This window comes from Fundulus heteroclitus, chromosome 20, assembly GCF_011125445.2.
Source record: "Fundulus heteroclitus isolate FHET01 chromosome 20, MU-UCD_Fhet_4.1, whole genome shotgun sequence".
Classification (NCBI taxonomy): domain Eukaryota; kingdom Metazoa; phylum Chordata; class Actinopteri; order Cyprinodontiformes; family Fundulidae; genus Fundulus; species Fundulus heteroclitus.
The window spans coordinates 16248998-16271812 of record NC_046380.1 but is presented as its reverse complement, the minus strand read 5'-3'; the positions used below and the strand labels follow the sequence as shown (position 1 = coordinate 16271812).

At 39.8% G+C, this 22815-nt stretch overlaps 1 protein-coding gene across 17 annotated transcripts in view; it reads right to left on the bottom strand.

The window, feature by feature from the left end:
- Window positions 1-22815, bottom strand: part of atp2b2 (ATPase plasma membrane Ca2+ transporting 2) — a 164067-nt gene that overhangs the window by 91564 nt on the left and 49688 nt on the right. For 7 of the 17 annotated variants that reach the window (XR_002428548.2, XR_004933596.1, XR_002428549.2 and 4 more), the window contains exon 1: window positions 646-1735. Coding sequence is in view for 12 of the 17 variants with exons in the window: in XM_036152176.1 (XP_036008069.1) it covers window positions 646-844 (199 nt within the window). In the remaining 5 variants the exon portion in view is untranslated. Of the gene's footprint in view, window positions 1-645; window positions 1736-19746; window positions 19930-22815 lie in introns of those variants that run through there. The other 10 variants (XR_004933595.1, XR_004933597.1, XM_036152173.1 and 7 more) reach the window with 5 other exon arrangements.

Sequence of the window (22815 nt, the reverse complement as noted above, 5' to 3'; positions counted from 1 at the left end):
ACAATGCTTTAGTAGCTCCATACAATTAGAGATGTGCTATTTTATCATTTGTCCCTGTGCCAAAATAAATTTCTTGACTACACCTCATTGAAAATATGAAATAGGAATAAATGAATGTTTTCATGTGCTTGATCCCAACCATATTCAGTGCACGTATGCAAACACTCCAGCGCATCCCATGTGTACAGTACCTTTACTTTAATAAATCTACAGCTGATTGGCTGAACAGGAAGATGAGACGAGATGGTGGGATGCATCTGATGGGAGGGGGGGGGGGGGACAGGCTAAACTGTTAAGAGATATTTCTGCGCATACTAAATAGGTTTCCCACTCACTACACAGCGCAGAATTTTTATAAGCGCCTAATATGGGATCCCCCCCCTACCTCCAGCATTATTCTAACGTTGTGCTTACATATTCTTCAAATGCTTCATAACCGTTTATATATCTATGTACATCTACCACAGCTTTTAGTAATTTAAAAAAACCTGTTGTACTCTAATACAGGTAAATTATTTACATGCCAGCAGAATATACAATGATACACCAACAATATTACAGTTTTCTACACATCAGATGTTTAACATGACACAACACACAACTATGCATGCATTTTGTGTGCATCAGTAGGAAACATGGATTTACCTTCAGTGGGTGAGGTTTTCAATCGCTTGCACAGTCCTTCCACTGCTCCATAGTCCTCTTGGAGCTTGACCACTGCCTCTGTGCCACGAAGCTCCATCAACGATCGCAGCTCCATAACAGAGCAGCCAAAGTCAGCCGCATGGTTGCCCTCATTTCTTTGGTTCTTGGCATAAAAATCGCTATTGGACATGTCCCCCATGTTGTCAGCTTTCAAGTCAGTTGGATTAGTGTTTGTTATTGCTTATAGAAGAAAAATAATTGCACAACAGAGCTCAGTCTGATTAAAAAAATCTAAAAATAATTTCTAGCAGGCATTTTTGACCAAAAAAGGAAGAAAAGCAAGTACTTCTTGGGGATAAAGATATTACAAAGAGGGGGAAAAAAAATCCAGTGAGATAGACGGATGAGAAGCCTCTGTTTCAGGAGAAACAGATTTTAACAGACAAAAAAAGACACTACAAAGAAAAAAACTAAAGCGCAGGAAAGAGAGCAACGGTGCAGGGGAAGAAAAGGGGATTGCAAATCACAAATGGGGAGCATCCAGGTAAGTGCTGGACAGCCCGAGTGGTAAGGTCCTGAGAAGGGCAATGATGGTGGTTTCAAGTCATGTAGCTCTCAGGCTCACCACGGCTGCAGTCCAGACCCACTCCATGTGTGGCTTTCCATTACTGCTCTTCTGCTCTTGCTTTTGTTGCCTGTCGTTCTCTACATGGTGGTCCTCCCCATCACTGCTACAGAGAAAGAGAAAGAAAAGAGGGAGTCGAATTCGATAAACGAATTCGGAGAGGTGAGAGAAGGAGCGGGGAGAAACACAGAGAGAGCACAGGAATGAGCGTTGTGTTCTCAGGGCAGGGGTGAATGCAGCAGTAGATGGTGCACAGCTGAAGGACAGCCTCTCCTGGCTGCTGCAGTAACTGTGCCTCTGCTGTCTCTATCTACTGCTGCTACTGTTGCCGCTAACCTCATTCTGAGTACACACACTAACTGACAGAGAGCGAGCGAGGACATAAAAGAAAAGGAGAGATGAGATTGCTCCTTTCTGGTGCAGAGAGGAGAGGAGGTGTGCGCGGGTGGGAGGCTGGGGCTTCTCTGACGACAGAGCAGGGATGCAGAACGTAACGCTGCGCTGTCACAGGGAGGATGGGCTGAGCCGTGAACCCGCTGCTGCTGTCTCACCAGTAAGTAAACCACTACTTCACTCTGCAGTGACTGACCTCTCCTGTGCAGTCATTCTATCTCAATGACAAATTCCCCAATTCTTGTTGCCTTGTAATGTTGGCGTTAATTGATTTAGTTATCCCACCCTGTCCTCTTCAAACTACACTTTTATCAGAAAAGCTAAGGAGGCAGACTGTTTTACTAAATTAGTTCAAAGCCAAGACCATTTTATGTCCACAAAAAAAAAACAAAAAAAAATGTCACTCATTAGACAGAACCAATAACACCCATAATTACCAGAATTATTTTAACTAAACCTTTGTAGATCAAACTAAAGATAATATTGAAAACCTTCAGTGAAGGATTTTTCACAGTCCACCTATTGACCATCCTCACCAGCAGCCACAGTGCAGAGTTAGATATCAGAAGATTTTGGGTGCTAAATGTATTACAGAAAATACATACTCTTGATGATCTGTGGTATCATTTAGGAGAGTCTAAATTTCTCTTTCATTTGACAAGCTGGGTTAGGAAACAATGTTTTTTTAAAATGTGACAGTTAACGTTATATTACAGGGAATACTCAGAGTAATCTGTAATCATGTTGTGGTTTTGGAAATAATACAAAAAATTTTGCTTAACTACAAAGCTGTGTAACACACCAATTATTGCCACACTTGCATGCTCCTAATATAAATGTTCAATGATCAATCACAATAGGAAGGCTCTCTATAGTTACAATAAATTAGTGGAGGATTTACCAGTCTAAAACATAATAACAAAGTAAACTAAAAAATTCCAATAGTAGATTGCATACAAGTGTTATCTATTTATAAATAGATCTTTTAGAAAAATACAAAGTATTTGTTGGAGAACATTCTATTTTTAGCTATGCAAAAAAGAGTAAGAGTAAAAACCTAGCAGTCTACAATGTGTATTGTAAAGGAGTTCTCCTGAGGTTGTTTTTAGTTTGGTTTTATCTGTATAAACACCTCTGTCAAAGAACCTGCAGGATTTAAGTGCATTTGTAGATTTCCAATGATGGAGAGGGAGACAGCTTTGTAACTTTGGGGCGTTTTTAGAAAAATACTTGTTTTACTTTAGCATAAACCTTTTGTTTTAAGAGAGTTCAATTCAAAAAAAGTATTATGTTTTAGTTACATACATTTATTGCCTAAAAAATATTGTAGATACTGAAGATAAATCAAAACTGACCAACATTGGAATATTGGAGGTCAGAGCTTAACAAAACCAGTGATCAGTCACATAAACTGATCAGTGTCTTTATTTACATTCTGCAAGAAAGATTTAATATTTACCGGGGGCATCAGTCATTCAAGCTTTGCCGAGCTAATCAGGCCTCAACCAGATTATTAAAAGGTTCATCATTAATATTATTATTCAAAGTGAACCTTTGCCTCACTGTTGCCCTTTATCACCACCCACCCACACAGAGGGGGAGCTGGAATCAAAGCACCCCAGTTTTGTATTCTGCAGAACCCTGCAGTAACTAGAGGGTCTCTCCATCATCTCTAAATAACTCTGCTTTGAGGTTCTCTCAAAGCCACAATGTTGCAACACCAACATACACCTGACCTTTTTGGACACAGTATCTCACAAAAGGGAGTACACCCCTCACATGTTGGTCAATATTTTATTATATCTTTTCATGGGACAACACTGAAGATATGATAATTTGATACAAGTAGTCAGTGTACAGCTTATTTAACACTGCTTCACGTTGTATCAAAGTATCATATCTACAATGTTGTCCTTGGAAAACTATGATTAAATATTTACAAAAGTGCCATGGCTGTACTCACTTTTGTGAGATACTGTAAGAGATCAGATAGAAAAGCAGACCAACCAACCACAGCGTGGGCTCAGAAATGTAAAAAAAAAAAAACAATCAAAAAAACAATCAAGGAAACAAATAAAAAGTGGCCACACTAGAACCAACTGAAGTTTGTCTTTTTATTATCATATTATTCTTTTTGTGGAGCAACTTGTCTTGTAACGGGCGGGTCTTACAGTTACAGGCATTCTGTTCTTGGGCAATCCTTAATCCTGAGAAAACCTTGCCAAAAAGCATAGCTTAGTGATAACCAGAAGTCATTTCTGTTTTGGTGTCACTTTTTAAACTTGGTCAATATGTTGCACTGCGCAACTAACTCTGTATTTAAACATTCCTCATGTGTTCAAATATGCAAATGTATGTGTTGTCTGTTTGTATGTGGAATACATATTTCGTCATACCAACAATCTGAGGTAACATCATCAATAAACCACTGCTGATATCTGAAGATAGTCTGATAACTGTGAGAATGTTTTAAACTTCTGACAGAAACTGACAAAAAGCTCCCGCGTACGTTATAAAGTATGATGCTGCAAATTGAACTCGTAGCAGACAGAACTGCTGATTTCAGAGACTGCAGGACATGACCTTGACACAGTAGGATGTTCAAAGATTTTGCCAGCATGTGGATATACATCTGTGGGATGTAGGCACAGATCCACAAGATGCACTTTGTCTGTTAATGGTGCCAAGCCCTTTTTGAAGTTAAAATGTGAGAAAGCCCCGACAATTCGTAATAACCCAATAAGCCTGTTCAGAATTTGGTGAAGATGAAAGCTAATGTTTTCTACCCGTCCTTGTCTAGAAACAAGAAAATGACTAAGCAAAATGGTTAGGAATGTTTCTATGTTTCATAAAAGAAAATTAAGACAGCACAGGAATGTGTCCTCCATTTTGCTTAGCTTTTCCTTGAAGGTTTGTTGATCTAAATAGCTTCAGTCAATGTTGACGGTAATGCTGCATGCCAAGACTGACCTTTATGCCGACCAAATCATCCACATTCACCAACTAGAGCTACATTACCTGAAGGTGGCCAGTGACATATGACCAGCATATTGTTCCAGGCCATCAAAAAAAGACATAATTAAACAACACTTACAGAGCCATGTTTTCTGTAGATGCAGTGTCTGCCTGAATACACGGGGTTGCTAAAGGTGTGCTTGACAAGCTCATAAGCACACATACTTTTTTGTATTGACAGGTTACCTGGTGGTTTTGAGGGACATTTAAACAGCAAAGTTCAAAGTCAAAAGAGAATATTTAAAAAATGTAAAAGTTTTACAGAGTAAAATCCAATCGTTTTCTGTGGTTATCAAAGACCTTGTTGTGGAAGTGACAATTTGGGCAGAAACCTCAAGGCCTTAAAGGAGCAATAAGCGCTATCTTATTATTTTAGATAGATTCTTTCTATTCTTTCTACATAGAATATGGTATGACATCACACATTGTCTCTGTGTGTTGTTCTCCACTCTCTTGTTTACAAAGCTGGACCAGCAGTGTGTGCATTGGCTGCCACTCAGGGCTTAACCCCTCCCTGCCCATAAAATGACACCACCACGTTCACTTGCTGAAGATCAGGTCCCATTATTACAGCAAAAAAAAAAAACAACGGCTTTTGGCAAAGAAGTTGTCAGATAAGGAAAGAGACCAAACGAGGATTGACATTGGCCTTGCATTTCCGAGGTGGAGAGCATTTGGAGAGCAGAAGCAGCTCCAGTTTGATTCAGAGCTATCGTTTCTCGTCCGGACGAGTGAACCGTATGAAGTAAAATATTTGTTGTTGTTATTATAATCTTGTTAGACTTGTATGCTATGTTGATTTGATTCAATGTAATGCTAAAAATGTGGTATGTGAGTTAATTATTTGACCAGCAAAGGGCCAGACAAGTTTGTTATGTGAGGCAAGTAGCCGGTAGTCCTGATAACACAGTTAACGTTGTCCATTGCTGTCCGGCGGGCCTGTAAGCTACCCACCATGATCCTTGCATACATTAAAGGGATTCTTTTTTTGAAAAAAAAAAAAAAAAAAGTAAAATTGAAACGAATAACTGGTCCGGGGCTTAGATTTTGGTGGTACAGAGAGTCGTGGCTTGCCACACATCTTGTTTTGGCCCACAGACAGTGCTCAGTCTAGCAGTGAAATTTCACTTATTGCTCCTTTAAGCAAAAACCAAACCTCGAAAATGCTTATATAAGAACTGATTGGCCAATAGAGAGGGAGAAAATATCTCAAACATTTAAAACACTAATTACAGGATGCTCTGAGCCAGGGATCTCTAGAACTGAATTCTCTTCAAAAATTCCCATGTTTTCCAATACTAGCCCCCACACAGGTATTAAAAGAATAATGTGCTTAAAACAAACTACATTACTGTGACCGCTTTAAAGGGGCCTTTTCACGTGGTATGACCATATAAAATAAAAAAAATAGCCATGTATTCATCTTCAAATAAAATAATATACACCAAGCTTTTGTCCTGTTAGTGTTTACTGAGTCCTTTGCCCCGGTCAGCAGACATAAACATTGTTGTGCCATCTGCTGGCAATGCCATGAAACTATCAGAAAGAAAGATGGCAATAATTGTACAGCTTCTGTAAGCTGTGCAATTCAAAGACACTCTTCTGCATCAAAATCAATACAAACTGACCCATTCATATTTGCCCAACTTGTTGCACTTCTTCCAACTGCAGCGCTGCAGTAACAGATAATCAATCCCTCCTCTCCCTCCAGTCGCTCATCTCAACAACAATCTGCTGCTGGAAGTGTAAACTCTGCTAACATGTCGAGTACAGCCAAAAAATATATACTTGACCCTCTTTATCTGCAAGACACAAACCCTGAACAATGCCACATGTTAGCTACAAACTAATGCTACGACGCTCAAAAAGCTCCTGTATCTTAAACAGTGAAAAGGTAAACCTCCTTCTGTAAAGCGTCCTCACTGGATAAAAAAGTCGAACATAGGCAGATGTTAATTTTTTTTTTTTTAAATAAGTACATTTTTAAAATAAAATAACCACACAAAACTGCAGTTAAAATGAGTCTTAATAGTTATGTCAAGTCACTAAGAGTGGCACAGAACAGAAACTAGTGTTTATATGTCCAGTTAGCTTAGCAGTTAGCTTCAGTGTTAGCGTTCATTGTACCTCCGCTGCTCTCACGCTTACTTTGAATATGGCTGAGAGTCGCAAGAAGCAAACCGTGTACAAGTTTATGAGAAGAAGAGCAAGGCGTCAGTAGAAAGAAATAACCAAAGTCATTCCGGACCGTACCTCTAGGTTTTAAAGGAGAAAAACTTGACTAAGACATTGTTGATGGAGAGGACAGATTGTTTATAGGGAATATTATTTCCATCCCAGGTGACAAATGAAAATGATTTTGGTTGATTTTACAGTAAACATCTTACTTATTGTTCCTTTAAGTAGAAATCTTGGTTATCGTAATTATCTTTACTTGCTACTCTTTACATTTTCTACTCTTTACATTTTATTTCAGTTTATTTTATTACAGAGTTTGAGCGAAATGTGCCAACCAAGCACCAGCAACAAGGTTTAGAACAGAGAAAAGCAGCCTCTTGTACATCCCTTGCCATATCTAGAGGAATTTTCCAAGACGGTTGAATGCAAAGTTAACACGCTACAAAGTTAACCCTAACATACAGCTGAAGTTATACTATTTGCACCATTGCAATACTTATAGGCAACCAGTCATCATATGTTCTTCTCCATGAAACACATGTAAAAGATCTGTGGTACACATTTGTTACTTTAATATAATTGCATTGTACTAAAATGTGTTAATTTTCAATGGGCACAGATGCGGGTGAAACATCGTGCCTACTTCATTGATTATTTATTTTCCTAGTTTTAGAAACATTACTTTCATAGTTTTACTCGAGTTAAATGCTCGGGTTGATACTTCAACTTCTACAGTAGTGTTTTTAAACCCTGTTATCTATACTTCTACCTGAGGAGTAAACTTCAATACTTTTGACACCTCTGGCTACAGTATATTCTGATAGTTTTATAAATTAAAATGGGATGCAACAGAAACCTATAGTTTCTGTGTTCCTATGGCTCCAGTCTTAGATCTTGCATATGAAATTCTTAATATGCTGCCAAACCATGCACTGTATTATCTTTCCTGTCAGTATCTGACTAAAATTTCTCATGCTGTGCAACCCTTCTGTCTGCCCACCTGCATATGTGCCAGTTCATCTCCAAAATTGTTGGCATGGTCCCCGTTATTTGACAGTGAGTAATGAGCAACACCTGAACAAACATTCAAAGAGAAAGTACACATTTCTCAATAGTTAACAGTTTATTGCCTAAAAAAACATACATATTTATTGGGACTTGTCAACTTAAATAACAAATAGGGATACACATTAAATCAGACGTTGACATCTGACTGAAACGGATTGTATTGTGTATGCCTTATGAAATGATAAAAGATGATACTGTTACATTTGCAATAAAAAAAGTCTACTATTCTAACTTTAAAGTTTTATTTAAAAACTGGTAATACATTAAACAATATTGTTATTGCTTATATATATATATATATATATATATATATATATATATATATATATATATATATATATATATATATATATATATATATTACACATAGTATTTACTAAATTAGTACCAGACAAAAGTGATGAGAAAAGGAACAAACAATCAATCAAACCTGCATTGGTTATTTATTTAACAATGGATTGTGCTTCGTAAACAGTAATATGTCATACACATACATACACACAAACTAACACATTCACCCTTTGCTTTCAGTACATTTTGTACATATCTTCAGAATATTTTTGCCACATCTGTTTAGTTCCATTTATGTCACATTCACCCTTATCAACCATTTGTTTTGTATTAATTTTAATCAAACGTTTATAGTCTTAGCGTGAGCCCCTCAGCACAAGATTTTTCCCAGTCATAGTCGTAGATTTCACTCTGCAGATCCTCATTCCAAGCCATTAAATTAAATACGGAACTGTCAGATGATTTGGATATCAACAAACTATAAAGCTTATAGTTTTTCACCTTACTCAAACTGTATTTTGTCACCATATAATCCGGTAATGATTTAAGTTTTTTCTCACAAAGTATTTTGATTCCTTTAAATAAATCTTCTCAACTGGAAACACTTGTTCCCTTTTTTTTTTTTCCTAAGTCTAAATTTGAATTGTAGTTCTTCAACGGACATCATTATATCAGAGTCTGTCAAGTAAAGATTTTGGACTTTTTTCAGTCCTAATAATAATTAATAACAATAATAATAATCTCTATTTGTCATTGCAACATTCCTTCCAATGTCTTGAGATAAGTCTGTTTTAAATAATTTTTTTAAACCAAATATTTATGATATGGTTTACTATGAGATTTTTGAGTTGTTTATGAAGTTTTTAGGGGTATATAAGTATAGAGGAAGGAATTTTAATTAATCAGTTTCCATTTCAGTCCAATGGGGAAGATCTGTGTCTGTACTGCAATGCTTCTCCTTTCTTTAATGTCAATGTACTTAACTAACGTAATGTAATCCATTGCTTAACAGTTTGCTGTGCTAAAAAAGCCTCACACAGTCTTGAACATTCTCCCTGTATCTCTCTCTTAATGTCCTTGAACACAGTGAGAGAGGGCTCAGGAATAAACTGTGCCTACAATATCACAGATATAGGTATACAGCCCCCTCTACCTGTGACAATGAACAATGCAGATTTGTCTGCACAGCTGCAAGCTTATCTAACTTTTTATGTAATTTTGATATTCAATAAATGCTCAGAAGCTTGTGGTTATAACATGAAAATTTTCTAGGCAACGTCAATCTAGAAACAGTGGAAGAGTGGTAAATTTTACATTTAGATTGCAACCTATTACACAACTGATGTAAAATCAGAACTTATAGCATCATATGGAACTAAATCATTATCTTACTGTCATCAGCTCTCCATGTATAATTTTGTGTAAAGCTTTTTATTATATATTACATATATATTAAACCAAGGTAACAGAATTGCTAGGTTACACCTCATTAATTAATAAACAAACATAAACATATTTTTTGTATGCATGATTATTTGTCACAGTTTCATAGGCAAACATAAAAACAAATCTGCTACATTTTACATGTGTAAAAAGTGTATTATGTTGTGCTCAAGTAAGTGAAGGAGAAATCAAAAAATGTGAACGGCCTCTGGGAATGTTATATAAGAATTGTATAATCAGCATTATACTTGCAGTACCAGCCCGAAAATATTGAAATGTGTAAAGAAATCAAACAATGGTAAGGAGCAGAAACAGTTGCACCATATTAAGGGAATTCCCTGATACGTAGTAGGTTAGATAGCAGCTGCAATGCAGTACAGTACTGAAAAAAGAGAAAGATGTTAACTGAGGTAAGCTGTTACATAACAACCACATGGAGAATCTTCTCTCAGCCACAACCAGTGCTACCTAATTGCATTTAAACAAGCTGTCATGTTAACTAAGTGCAGCGTGAAGACTAATAAGGAAATGTTTATTTTATGTCGCAGTTCCCCGAAACAGAAAAGAAAAAAGTTGACAGATCAGTCAAAGGTTCAGAAAAACATTTATGCTTCTGCTTACAGGGTGAAAGGCCTCTGATGTATGTGACATAGCAGCCTACCCAGTGGCAAGGCTTGCTCTGCTTTAGAAGAAAGATAAAGCACAAGTGTGAGATCTGATGAAGATTTTCAAAAGGTGACTAATGTGCTTTTAATACTCAGCAGCATTGTGGTGCGCTGACACAGCTTATGTATCATTTATGTGTCTTCCATGTTCGCACATGTTTTTAGTACATTTGATATGCTTTTATTTTATTCTTTTCGTGTGTGGGTGTTTTTCTTTAGTTGTGTTATTTTTGCAGTAAAGCACTTTGTTTATGCTTCGAGCTTTGTAAAGCACTATATAGTAAAACGTTGACTGCCTGATTGATTAGTCAATTTGGTGGACAGAAAAGAAGGAACAAATAGGGCTTTTCCACCAAAAAATATCAAGGTCTTAACAGGTACTGGTGCTAAAGCCAGTATTTAACAAATTTTATAAAAGAACCAGCTTGCTTTTTGCTATATCATTACCTAATAACAAATGTCTCATCAATTTATCGTTTGAGAAATAGAAACAGTTTACCACACATGTAATAATACTTATCCCTGTTTCCCTGCAAACAGATGCTATAATAGCCCCATTTATTAACACCATATTATAAGCCTGGTGGGCTGCCATGCTTTACTCGGCCCCCCACCAGGCTAACCATTTATTGTTTACTTGAAATGCTCGATATTTGACAGCAACATAAAACGTTAAGTAAAGTTCCCGTCTGAAAGAAAACCTCCATAAGCTAATGCGCTAGCTGTTATTAGCTTCACGCATGCTACAGAACCCAGGTGCGCTCCTTACGCTAAACTGCTACACCCTCCATACATACATGGTCTCTGTGAACTCTATTGCACTGTAACTAGTAACTGTATGTTCATTGTTGCAACACATCAAGGCACTAACTCAGCAATGCCCAAAGCCAGCACTGCCGAGGCAGGGGAGGACAGGATTGGTCTAATTATATAATATATTTATTTATTGCTTTGTAATTCAGGGCGGGATCACAGACAGCTTTGCGCATGCATGATTTATTTGCAGCGTGGTTGATCTTCTCTCTACTCTTTTTGCTCTGACTGGAGGTAGGTTTCAGGACAAGGCAGCAGCTGTCTGCCAGTGAGACTCCGCTAAGGGAAGTAGGGAGGGCTCACAGCAACATCACTGCTGCCTCAAGAAAGTTAACAGCAGAACAATTGGTGCTCTTACATAAGTTTGCCAATAAAACATAAAAAGTCGCTAGATTTTTTTAGTTTTTTTAACATATCCTGTCTGGCAGTGTAGCATTAAGAATTGCTGTCTTAGCGCCAAAGAGAGCCTAACAGATTTACTTTCGTAAGTGGAGTATTACTGCTTTTGCTATAGAGCTCCGCTTAATATATATGCAAAACACTTTATTAGATATTATTTTGAGATTTATTCAAGTTCAATGTACACAGAAACGGAAAGGTAAAAGAGAAAGAAAGGAAAAGAAAAAGATGAAGCAAAACGTTAAAAGGAAAAAGAAGAAAAGGGAGTACGATATAACATCCTCGAAGTCTGCTTCTATACCTGCAGAGACAGACATATAAAGAACAGCAAAAGCAACCAAAAATGTATCACAGCTACAAACAACCGACGCCTTCACTGAAAAACACATAGTATTATTTAATACAAGATGTATATAATGACAGCCAAAGCTAATTATAGGGTTTATCTGTATAGACATGAATCTGTAAGCACCTGGATCCAAGCACCTGTAGGTGTTTGTGAGAGTGTGCTTGTATAGTTTTTCCATAAGAAAAATGCTCAATAGTGGTTGTGAGGTACAAAAGACTTGCCCCCCAAAGCACCGAGGCAGACAACGGGGAGACCAGAAACCCAGAGGCACAAAAGGGCCCCCAGAGCAATGGAGCCCAAGAGGGACCAACATAGAGATAGCTGCCTCCCTCATCCTCGGGAAGAGCGTAGGGGAGTCCAGGGAAACCCCCCAGCAGCCACAGTGCTGGAGTCCCCCGGGAGCTGCAGCAACAAACCCGCAGGCTCTACCAGCAGCCAGCTATGCCAGAGCAGATCCAGGCAAGGCCCAGATCTGCTCATCGTATGTGCGAAAACTTGTGATAGCGCGAGTATATTCAATATATCGCCCACTCCAACTTGGAAGAAGAAGCTTTAAGAACCCACAGTTCCGGAAGTGGTCATTTTTAAGGAATGAGGAGTCAAACCTAAATATTGATCCATTAGGTACAAACACTTTGCTGCTCTTTTGGCACAAGCACCTGATAGGCCCGTTTACACTACACTTTTTTAACCGAGCCGAGACCAGTCTGAGCTTGGATCAGTTAACCGAGACGACCGTTTACACACCACACTATCCCAGTTCCTTGGTTACTCCTCGCCTCCTAGTGACGATCTGCGGTACTGCTGCTCTCTGGGATAGAATGCGGCCCGAGTAAATCAAAATGGCGCCGCCCGTAACATTCAGGATGTTATGGTTAGACAGAGTCGGCTTTTGGGACGTGGCTAAGACAAACAAACGTCTAATAAGGATTTACAGACGCAGGAAACAACGACAGACACTGAGGTTCATTACACTGCTAAGCAGAATCATCTCTGGAAATCGTGTGGCACGGTAAGGAAGCTAGTATTTTTATGACTGTCTGAAATTTGTCTGAATGGAGTGTGAATCGGGACGTGCAGCCAGACACGCCGGAAAAACCGCGGACAGTCAGCTGACTGTAAGGGGATGACGCGGTCTGCTCATGCGCTCTTCGTTATCAGATAACCGGGATTAAAAAAAACAGTCTGAGACCTACTCAGGAACTGGTCTGCAGTTAGCGTGGTCCGGTTATGTCTAGCGCGGTTCAGTTCAGTCTGCTGACCATTTACACACAAGAGTTATCTCGGTTACCGAGCTCGGACTGGTCTCGGCTCAGTTAAAAAAGTGTAGCGTAAACGGGCCTTCTGCATAAGTCTGAACTGTCTCAATCAGAAGTGTCAAGTAATGAAGTACAAATACTTTGCTACGTACTTAAGAAATTTTGCTAATCTATACTTTACTGGAGTAATTCTTACTTTTTGTCTACTTTTTACTTCTACTCCTTACATTTTCAGACAACTAACGGCTTACGTTTAAAGCAGTAACAAACGCTAAACACTATCGACCAATGGTCTCAATGCTCGTGATTCCAACTCCTGAGTCTGACTCACTGCAAGGCGGGGGCGTGTGACTGACTGAGATGCTTTTATAATTGAACACTGGCCTCTGGTAATGAAAGCATGTACCAGCGACAAAAGCATGTTCCATTTGAAACGATAGGAAAATTAAACTGCAATAGCCACTGTTCAACCCTAAGAGGGTAGTGCAAAGACAATTTTGAGACAAATATTGCAAAAATAAACAAGTTCACATAAAAATGTAAAATGATGATATCTGTTGCAAACTGCCGTTATATAAATAAACTAATTTGATTTAGTTTTGAAACCGGTACTTTTATACTTTTACTTGAGTAAAAGGTTTGAGTTGATACTTTCATTTCTACAAAAGTATTTTTAAACCCTACTATCTATACTTCTACCTGAGTAATAACTGTGAATAATCTTGACAACTCTGGACTCAATCATAAAACATAAAAAGTGAGCTGTTACAAAGATTTAAATCTTACATGATTTTTAACAATCTTTTTAAAAAATAAGGCAAGTTGATTGAGGATGAAAGCAGTTGGAAAAAGTGGGGCCATGTTTTAATCTGAATGTGTTTTATGGCATTTCTATATATTTCTTGACCTCTATTGCCATTCAGGATGAGCCTTTTTGGTCAAGCTGTGGCTCCTGGGGCAAATTATATCATAATTAGCATTTTATCTTTTATTGTTGTGCTAATACTGTGAAAAAATGACACCTTTGTATTTTTGTTTCCCTAGCCATGACAATCTCAGCCAAATACCAGCCAAATAAAATTATAAAACATAGTCTTGCTTTCATGTAATGGCTGTGCACAAGTTCACATTGGCCTCTTGTTCCAGGAAAAGTATGTTTTTTGGCACAATGCAGTGGTAAAAAAATTCAATTATATATGTAATATATAAAATAATTCAATATGGAAGAAAATTATTAAGAAAATTAATAGACCCCTTGCATCTGACGTCACAGTCACGTGATCGGGGATGCGCGCCTCCATCTTGGTGGGCACGCTAGCGTGACAGCCCACCACTGCACTGGCCCAGTTACCTCATTACTCGCATGGCCGGCGGAGCGATTGTTCAATATGGTGTAAACCTGTTGCATTGTTGGTTGCGGGAATCGTGCTGGGAGGGACAAAAAGGCGTTCTATAGGTTGCCTACCATAATAGACTGGCAGTGTGCTAACAACGGAACCGCGGGGTTTAAAAAGTTCACCGCTCACGATCTGTGCGACGCGACGCTCGGACGCGACCGGACTGTACACACTGTACGTCGTGCCCCCTCTGGGACCGCTCGCTGTGGTGGCAGAGGCAGGCGAGCGACGGTGGGTGACAGGGACCCAGAGGAGGGGGTCGAGCCCAGCTCACCCACCGCACCGGCGGGCGCGCGGCACGGCAGGTCGCCCGGCCCACCCCGCGAGCGGAGGCGTGCCGAAACAGGCGGCCAGCGCGTCGCGCGGACCGGAGCGCTTGCCCTTCCCAACCCCTCCGCGAGCCGACCGACGTTCGGGCCCCGCGGGTCCCGGGCCGGGGACGGAGAAGAGCGGAGGTCGCCCCCTCGTAGCTCTGCTTGAACAGCAGGATGTGCTCACGAAAACCTCACGACGGCCGACCGAACAATATTAAACTCACCCTTCCACGGACAACTGCTACATCATTCAGGTAGTAGACAGTTCACGTATCCATCCGGCAGTGAACTGTTTTTGCGCTTCCAAACTCTTGTACGCCTTCATCTGATCACCACTGTACGTTGGGGTGGGTGACAACACAAGGTAGTTCACGAGATCCGCATAGCAAATGGCCAATCATCGGGATTGCTAGAAAAATCCATATCAGGAAGAGCCAAAGGGTCCGCATTACCGATCCTTGTACATTTAGCATAGTAAAATGCCTTATCAGAAGGCTGTAACTCATCCACATAAGGCTTGGATTGCATGTTGGTAAGGGTGGCTGCCAACCAATATGGCCGCCACGCAAGGGGTTCTGGGTCACGTGGTTGCAAGGGGTCTATTCCCTGACCACCCCTTGTAGCAGTTTGTGGAGGAGGATCGCTTCCAGCAGGACTTGAAGAGCTGCTGCCCAACGTAGAGGGACACATCTTCCCTGGGACAAAGATCTTCTTCTGGGACACCAAATATCAACTCACAGAACTCATAAAGATAGATTTTACAGAGGAGGTGAATTTTACGGAGCGAGTCACATCCGTCCGTCCGTCCGTCTTCTTCCGCTTATCCGGGGTCGGGTCGCGGGGGCATCAGCTTCAGTAGGGAGGCCCAGACGTCCCTCTCCCCGGCCACTTGGGCCAGCTCCTCAGGAGGAATCCCAAGGCGTTCCCAGGCCAGCCGGGAGACATAGTCCCTCCAGCGTGTCCTGGATCTTCCCCTGGGCCTCCTCCCGGTGGGACGTGCCCGGAACACCTCACCAGGGAGGGGTCCAGGAGGCATCCTGACCAGATGCCCGAGCCACCTCAACTGGCTCCTCTCGACGTGGAGGAGCAGCGGCTCTACTCTGAGTCCTCCCCGGATGACTGAGCTCCTCACCCTATCTCTAAGGGAGAGCCCAGACACCCTACGGAGAAAACTCATTTCAGCCGCTTGTATTCAGGATCTCGTTCTTTCCGTCATGACCCAAAGCTCGTGACCATAGATGAGGGTAGGAACGTAGATCGACCGGTAAATCGAGAGCTTCGCCTTTTGGCTCAGCTCTCTCTTCACCACAACGGATCGGTACAGCGCCCGCTTCTACCGATCTGTTGTGGTGAACGGATTGGTAGAAGCGGTGCCCGAGTCACATGATGTATGTAATGTGGAAAGCCAAACAATGCTGCTGCCCTGCATAAGGGGACACATCACCCCCCAGCTCGGGGCACGGACCTCCCTGCGGGACAGCTACAGTCTTTCCGGTGGATAAATCCATCATTGCACAATAGGCGCTGCATAGGCTAAATTGTCCTGTCTAAATATGTAACACATAAAAAAAATTTGTACTTAAGTAACAGTCTGTGCTTTTGATGTGACGTGAATTGACAGATAAGTTCTGATTTTTGAACTCGAACAAAATTTCCCTTTCACCAAATTGTGCCGTTCATATTGCTTTTTTCATATAGGGATAAGATGTAAATCATCTCTAAACATCTGGTTCGCGTTTGTGTGAACGCACCTTTAGCCAGGCGCTGCATAGACCTGAACTGAAAGAGACAACTAACAACTGCTTATTGCTGTTAATCTTTGTCCCATGGAAAACAGGATGGATTATCTACATCTACAAGTATGCACATAGCATATATACCCAGAAACAAAAGACTGTTGCTTTTGATTTTGACCAGTTCCTAATATCTTTGATTTCAGCGGGACGTGATAACACACAATGCAAATTATATATTTGACCAGTTAGATGGACTTTCACTGCTCTTGATGCACAAACTCAATATGGATTTCAGCTAATAAAATCATTAAGCTTACAGAAGGCAATGCGGAAATTGTGATTATGGAAAGGAAGAAGAGGAAAGGGGGAGTTAATCACAATCAATATTGTCATCACATTTCAACAACTACAGTAATTTGCCATTATTTGCTTTCCTAAAGTCATGCAGCCCTAGTCTGTTGTGAAACCTGTATCCTAAGGCTGTGGTCCATATATAAACAAAACCTCAAAGTACTAATTGAAGATGTCAGACGGGAAAATCTTGCGAATCCTCTCAAGATCAAACCTGAGTTCAGAGTAAATAAACATGGACGACCAGGAAGAATAATGGCGACAGTCTGTGGACTTACTTTAACAGAGAAAAAAAACTTAACAAAAAGAAAAGACGTCGCTTAAAGGAGAGGAGGCAATGCGACCGGTGATTCTACGCTTGCTGCATTGTGAAATGCGGGGGAGTTGGGGTCTTCTATCTCGGGGAATCCCTCACCCCGCCTTCTGATTGGCTACTCGTCACATTCAACAGGCTTTGATCCCCATTTGTTTTCGGGGCACACCACAAATGGTAGGATATCAGGGCAAGACAATCCAACATGTTGAATATTCCCGATTTGACGTTGGAGCGGTCCCGACGTTCCACCAAGCGGACCCGATCACTCTTAACACACCACACACGGCAGGATATTCTCTTAAGATTATTTTAAGAGACACGTCGACAATCGCCGCCTCTCGGAAGGGGAAATCGGGGCGAAAAATGGGCTAAAAATCCTGCCGTGTGAACCAGCCTTAAGGCAACTCACCCAGATGCCAGATGCTGCTCTTATCACAACTGCTACTTAATCTCCTACTTGACCAGGAAAATACTACTTTGTCAAACAAGACAAGAGAAACAATATTCATTTATTGTATATATTTAATAAATATGAAATAAAACATAAATTACTAGTTGCTTCCCCAATCAAGGGATACATTAGAAGTCATATTTTGCCAATGAACAATGTTTAAGAACTTTGTAAGGAGAGAGCAGATTTCTCTGTCAAGCAGACATTCACAGATCACTGAACCAATCTGAAGCATTTGTTCAAGACCATGGACACCCAGACTTGTGGTCTAGAAATACATGAGATCAACTAGTTAGCTTTATATTTGTAAATGTCCTGCATTTCTTCCTGATTCACCAGCTTACAAAAGCAAACCTTATACTTTAATGTTACAGTCATCCATCATTCCATACCATTCACTTCAAACAGGAATAAAATGAGAAGACAAAAACTTCCAATAATTGTCCATGATCTAACTAGCCGAGTAAATATTTATTTCTTTAATAAAAGTATTGTCTGTCAATCCGCTGCACAGAGGTAATGATGACACAGCAAAAAATAATGCAGATTTTGTCTTTCCACGGTACGTGCTATCAAACGTCTGTTTATCATAGAAACAGCTAAATCAAATATAATATAGGAAACAAATATAATAAAACACTGTGTGTGTTCACAAGGGGAATGAAAGCCTTTTATTCAAAATGACAGAAGAGCTCGGTTAAGGATAAAGTTAACTATGCTGTATTTATCAACGTAAATATATATGGTTTGTTCATACTGAACAGTAATTCTAGATAATGACATAATTTTATCTTCTCAAGGACAAACAGTCCCAGAGAACAATAAAATCTTTAGAGAGCCAATACACAATCTACCTTGTCTTCTATTAAGATATTTATTTTTGATCTAAATTTTATTATTTGTGCCAAAGAGTTTATATTTTTATTTAATTGTATCCCTTTAATGATTTGTCGGCTTAATAAAGGAACAGAAGAAAAGGCCTAGAAAAGATCAACAAAAAGGTGTGGGGAAAAAAAGTAAATGACACCGCTTCTGAGCCATCCTGCTGTAGTGGTGCAGAGGAGCTGATGTTGGAGGTCACACGTCTCTAATCTCAATAGGCAATAAATTTCTTCTGACAGTTAGTCTAAGAGTGTGGCGGGATGACTTACCACTTGACTCTCTGAATGAACACGCAAACAACTTGGTAGGGACCGACCAACTCTACTATATTCTAAATGTCTATTTTTGTTTCGGTACATTGCACAAAGTGACTAATTATCTATCATCCTATGATATAAATTAAACAACTAGCAAAACACCTTTATCTATTTATTTACCATGACCATGAGTAAATCCATCAATTAAAACACGAAAACAGCGAACCATCCAATGACATGACCTGTCCATTAGCCACAGAGCCAGACAAGAAAAGTGGACAGCAAACACATCAGGAAGGAGAGGTGATAATGTTCCCAATCTATTCAGTCACCATGCCAGATTAATGTTGGGAAGACAATAAACATACATGATAAGCTACAGCAGTGAAACCTGCAGCGGTGCCAGAACCAGTCAGTAAGTGTGACAGAGAGCAGAGACTGCACCCTTCATGCTGCCAACAGATGGCCTGAATAAAACATCTCTATCTAGAGGAATCAAAGGACAAGGGTATTTGATTTTTTCACAAATAAAAAAGTAGGTTCATCCTTAAGTACAAAAGGTGTTATACTCTTAGCTGCTCCTCCAAAGTACAGTGCGTCATGCATATGCAGACAGGTCAGGCACACAGATCAAACAATGTTGCTCAACAGGATTTCTCATCTCTCCACTGCGTTGGCCACATATCACCTGCTCCTCCACCATGTAAGGTGTATTTACCTGACTATGCTGTTATCCATGTTCTACCTACCATCACACAAACAGAGGGAACAATCTGTACAGTTCAGATTCGCCCGACAACCAGGTGATATATGCCAGCAGAATCAACAGTAACAAATGACACCAGCCGACACACGCAAGCTGCTGATTGAGATTTTACACAAAGAATGGGCATACTCACACAGCAGAAAGGTTACCACCACCGGCACTGTGATGTGAAAATCCTCCCACCTTCAAATTATGTTGCAATGGCACATGCGGTGGGGCACCGGCCACCACAACAGCGTGCTGTATGTGTATGAGTGTGTGTGTGTGTGAATGAGTGTAGGTGTGCGTGTGTGTGTGGAGACAAGCTAAGCTGCACTCTCACTGCTACTGCCTCAGCTGGGGCTGTCTCAATGCACAGCCTGTACCATGTCGGCAGCCAGCAGGGGTGGGCATGAGGATCTGTAGAGGTGTGCGTGCGTGTGTGAAAAGGGCTGCATAGCATGGAGAGGCTGTTTATTACTTGACAAAGCTTTTCACTGACTGGATAGAAGAATCAAGATTGACAGATGGAAGGACAAATTGATTATCACATTGATAAGCTTGAAAGAAAAGAGGGTCAACAACACGGGAAAGCAAAGAAACGAAAACAAGAAATGTATCTAAAGCTTAAAACTGCTATTTACATATCCGGTATAGTAAGAGACAAACTTTTACTTTACTGTTACATCAAATCAAACTAAGCTATTCCTGTTTTAGGTCAGATCTGAAATTATCTTTCATCGTGATGCCACCTGTTTTGTGAAGTGCACCAGTCCTTCTTGAGGTAAAACAACTACTTCACAGTTGGGATGGTGTTCCTAGGCTTGCAAACACCCTCCTGTTTTTTCTCCAAAGGTAAGGCAAGACAAGGTAATCCAAGCAATACAAGTTTATTTGTAGGATATAGGATGTCAGCAACAAGACCATTCAAGTGCTTTACATGAGGAAAACATATGAAAAAAAGCACATTGCAGTGGCATAATGAAGACTAGTAAAAAAAAAACTGAACTACAAACTGAAATTAATGACATTTGAGATAATAGTTTAGGCAGAACAGTCAGGCAACTCTTGATTTGAAAGCTTTCAGCAATTTTGAGCTTTTCTGGGAGTTTGTTCCAGATTAGGGGAGCATAAAAACAGAATACTTCTTCTCCAAATGTAACAATATTAATTTTGGTAAATACCAAATTTAGTATTATTAGACTGAAAAACATGTCTCATTGAGGGTATTTGCAACCTGTTACGTAGTTTTTTTTTTTTGTGTGTGTTTTCATTGACAGCTTCTTCTTTGCTGAGAGGACGTTAGCCAATGATGGTACGACTAGTTTCACTGTGACTGGGTCAATTGTTTGGCAAAAGTTCGGATGGAAAAATATAGTATGATTTTTTTGTGACACCAGTACAAACACAATATTGAGACTCTGGAGATGTATGTAGGAGACACTGCGGATCCGCTAGAGCTAACCATTATCAAATGTTCTGGAGTTGCTGAATTATTCAACATTACTGGACTGAGATTCACATATTAATATATTTTTTCTGAAATATTCCCTTTTCATGGAAGTCTATCTATTTGGAAGATCCGATTCTTGAAAATTGGAATGCGCATGATAGAAAACTGCTATTTATCCTGTAAGTAGGCAGTAGAAAAATAATAACCAGAAAGTGGTTAAAGTTAGAACCGCCCGCTATTGATGACTGGATTGACACAATATATGACATATACATAATGGAAAAGCTTTCCTTTTAACTGCAGGTGGATACATTTTACCTGACTTGGTCTAAATGGACAAAATATGTAAAAACGTATAGATCTGATTTTATATGATTATGTCTTATGGTTGGGTTGTTGATTTGTTTGTTTATACTTTGGCTGTCTGGGTTCCATTGGGTTACACTTTATCAACACTTCTTAATGTACATTATAATGAATACCTAAGGCCAGCGCATCCCGTGGTTTGTTTGTTCCATATGTTAAGTGTAAAATTGGAAAGGCTCATGTTACAATGATGAGAAATGTAACTGTTTTTCAGTGCTTTTTCCAAAAAAGGAAAAAAAAGGGACTACAGGTGCAGAGTTTAGATCACATTTTACTCTGAAACATCAACACATATTAAGAAATTCTGTTTATAGAGTTAATCAACAGCCATAATAAAAATTTGTATTATATTGAAAAGAATATCTGAAAAACTAAATATTTGAACTCACCCATGATAGATTCAAAGAAAACAAGATAAGGTGATTAGACAAAGAGCAGGCAGGCATGATGCGAGTAGTTACTTGCCAAATAACCACTTTACTGTTTTTTTGTTCTTGTTTATAAAGCCTACAAGTACATTTCTATTAGGCAATGATGCAATCATTGCGTGACCCAAGTACAACCGCATATTCCCAGTGGAATAGGGTGCCTGGCAGAAAGCATGCCGCAGTCACCCCAATGGCGCTACCACACCACTTCCACATTTAGTGGAACCCCAGGGTAACACCTTCAGGCATATATACCCAATGTTGAAACAAACTTCCTCAATTCTCTTTCTGATATCATGCCGGATTTGTTTCAACTATCTTTTGATGTCAATCAAGAGGGCAGTGTTTGAGGTGTTGTCTTAAACTAAATTCCCAGGCCAGCTTCCATTTAACTGAAAATGTTGAGAAGCTTACAAAGCCATGGCGTCATCTTTTGCACTATTTTGATGTAATTGTTGAAATGCATTATAACTTTAATGAATAGAGACTTCTGATTTTAAAAAAGTGATAAAAAAGTGTCTATAAAATGATTGCTCTCATCATTCTGGCGTTTAGCAAATAGAAATAACTTTAATAATCCTAATTTAACTAAAACAGGAAACATTTATTGGGTTTTAATGTCAGTCAGTGGGGGGGAGGGGGGGGGGAGGTAATGTCTTTTTATACAGTAAGGAAATATGTGGTTTTAACTATAGAACACCAGTTCCATCTTGTCCCCTCTTTATTTCCTGTTGATGATCTGTTGAGACAAATACCAGAGCCAGAGGTCCAGGGACGATGCACACATAACCTACAAGCAGACATGAGAGGAAATCTAGAGACAGGGGGGGGAAGCAAAACGAAGATGAGATAGATCAGATCCAACCTGTTACGAAAGAAGGGAGGAAAAGATGCCCTAGGGCAACATGGGGAAAGAGGCAAGAGAGTTAAATAAAAGCATTAGAAAAAAGCTAGATTGAATAAAATGTGTGAGGTA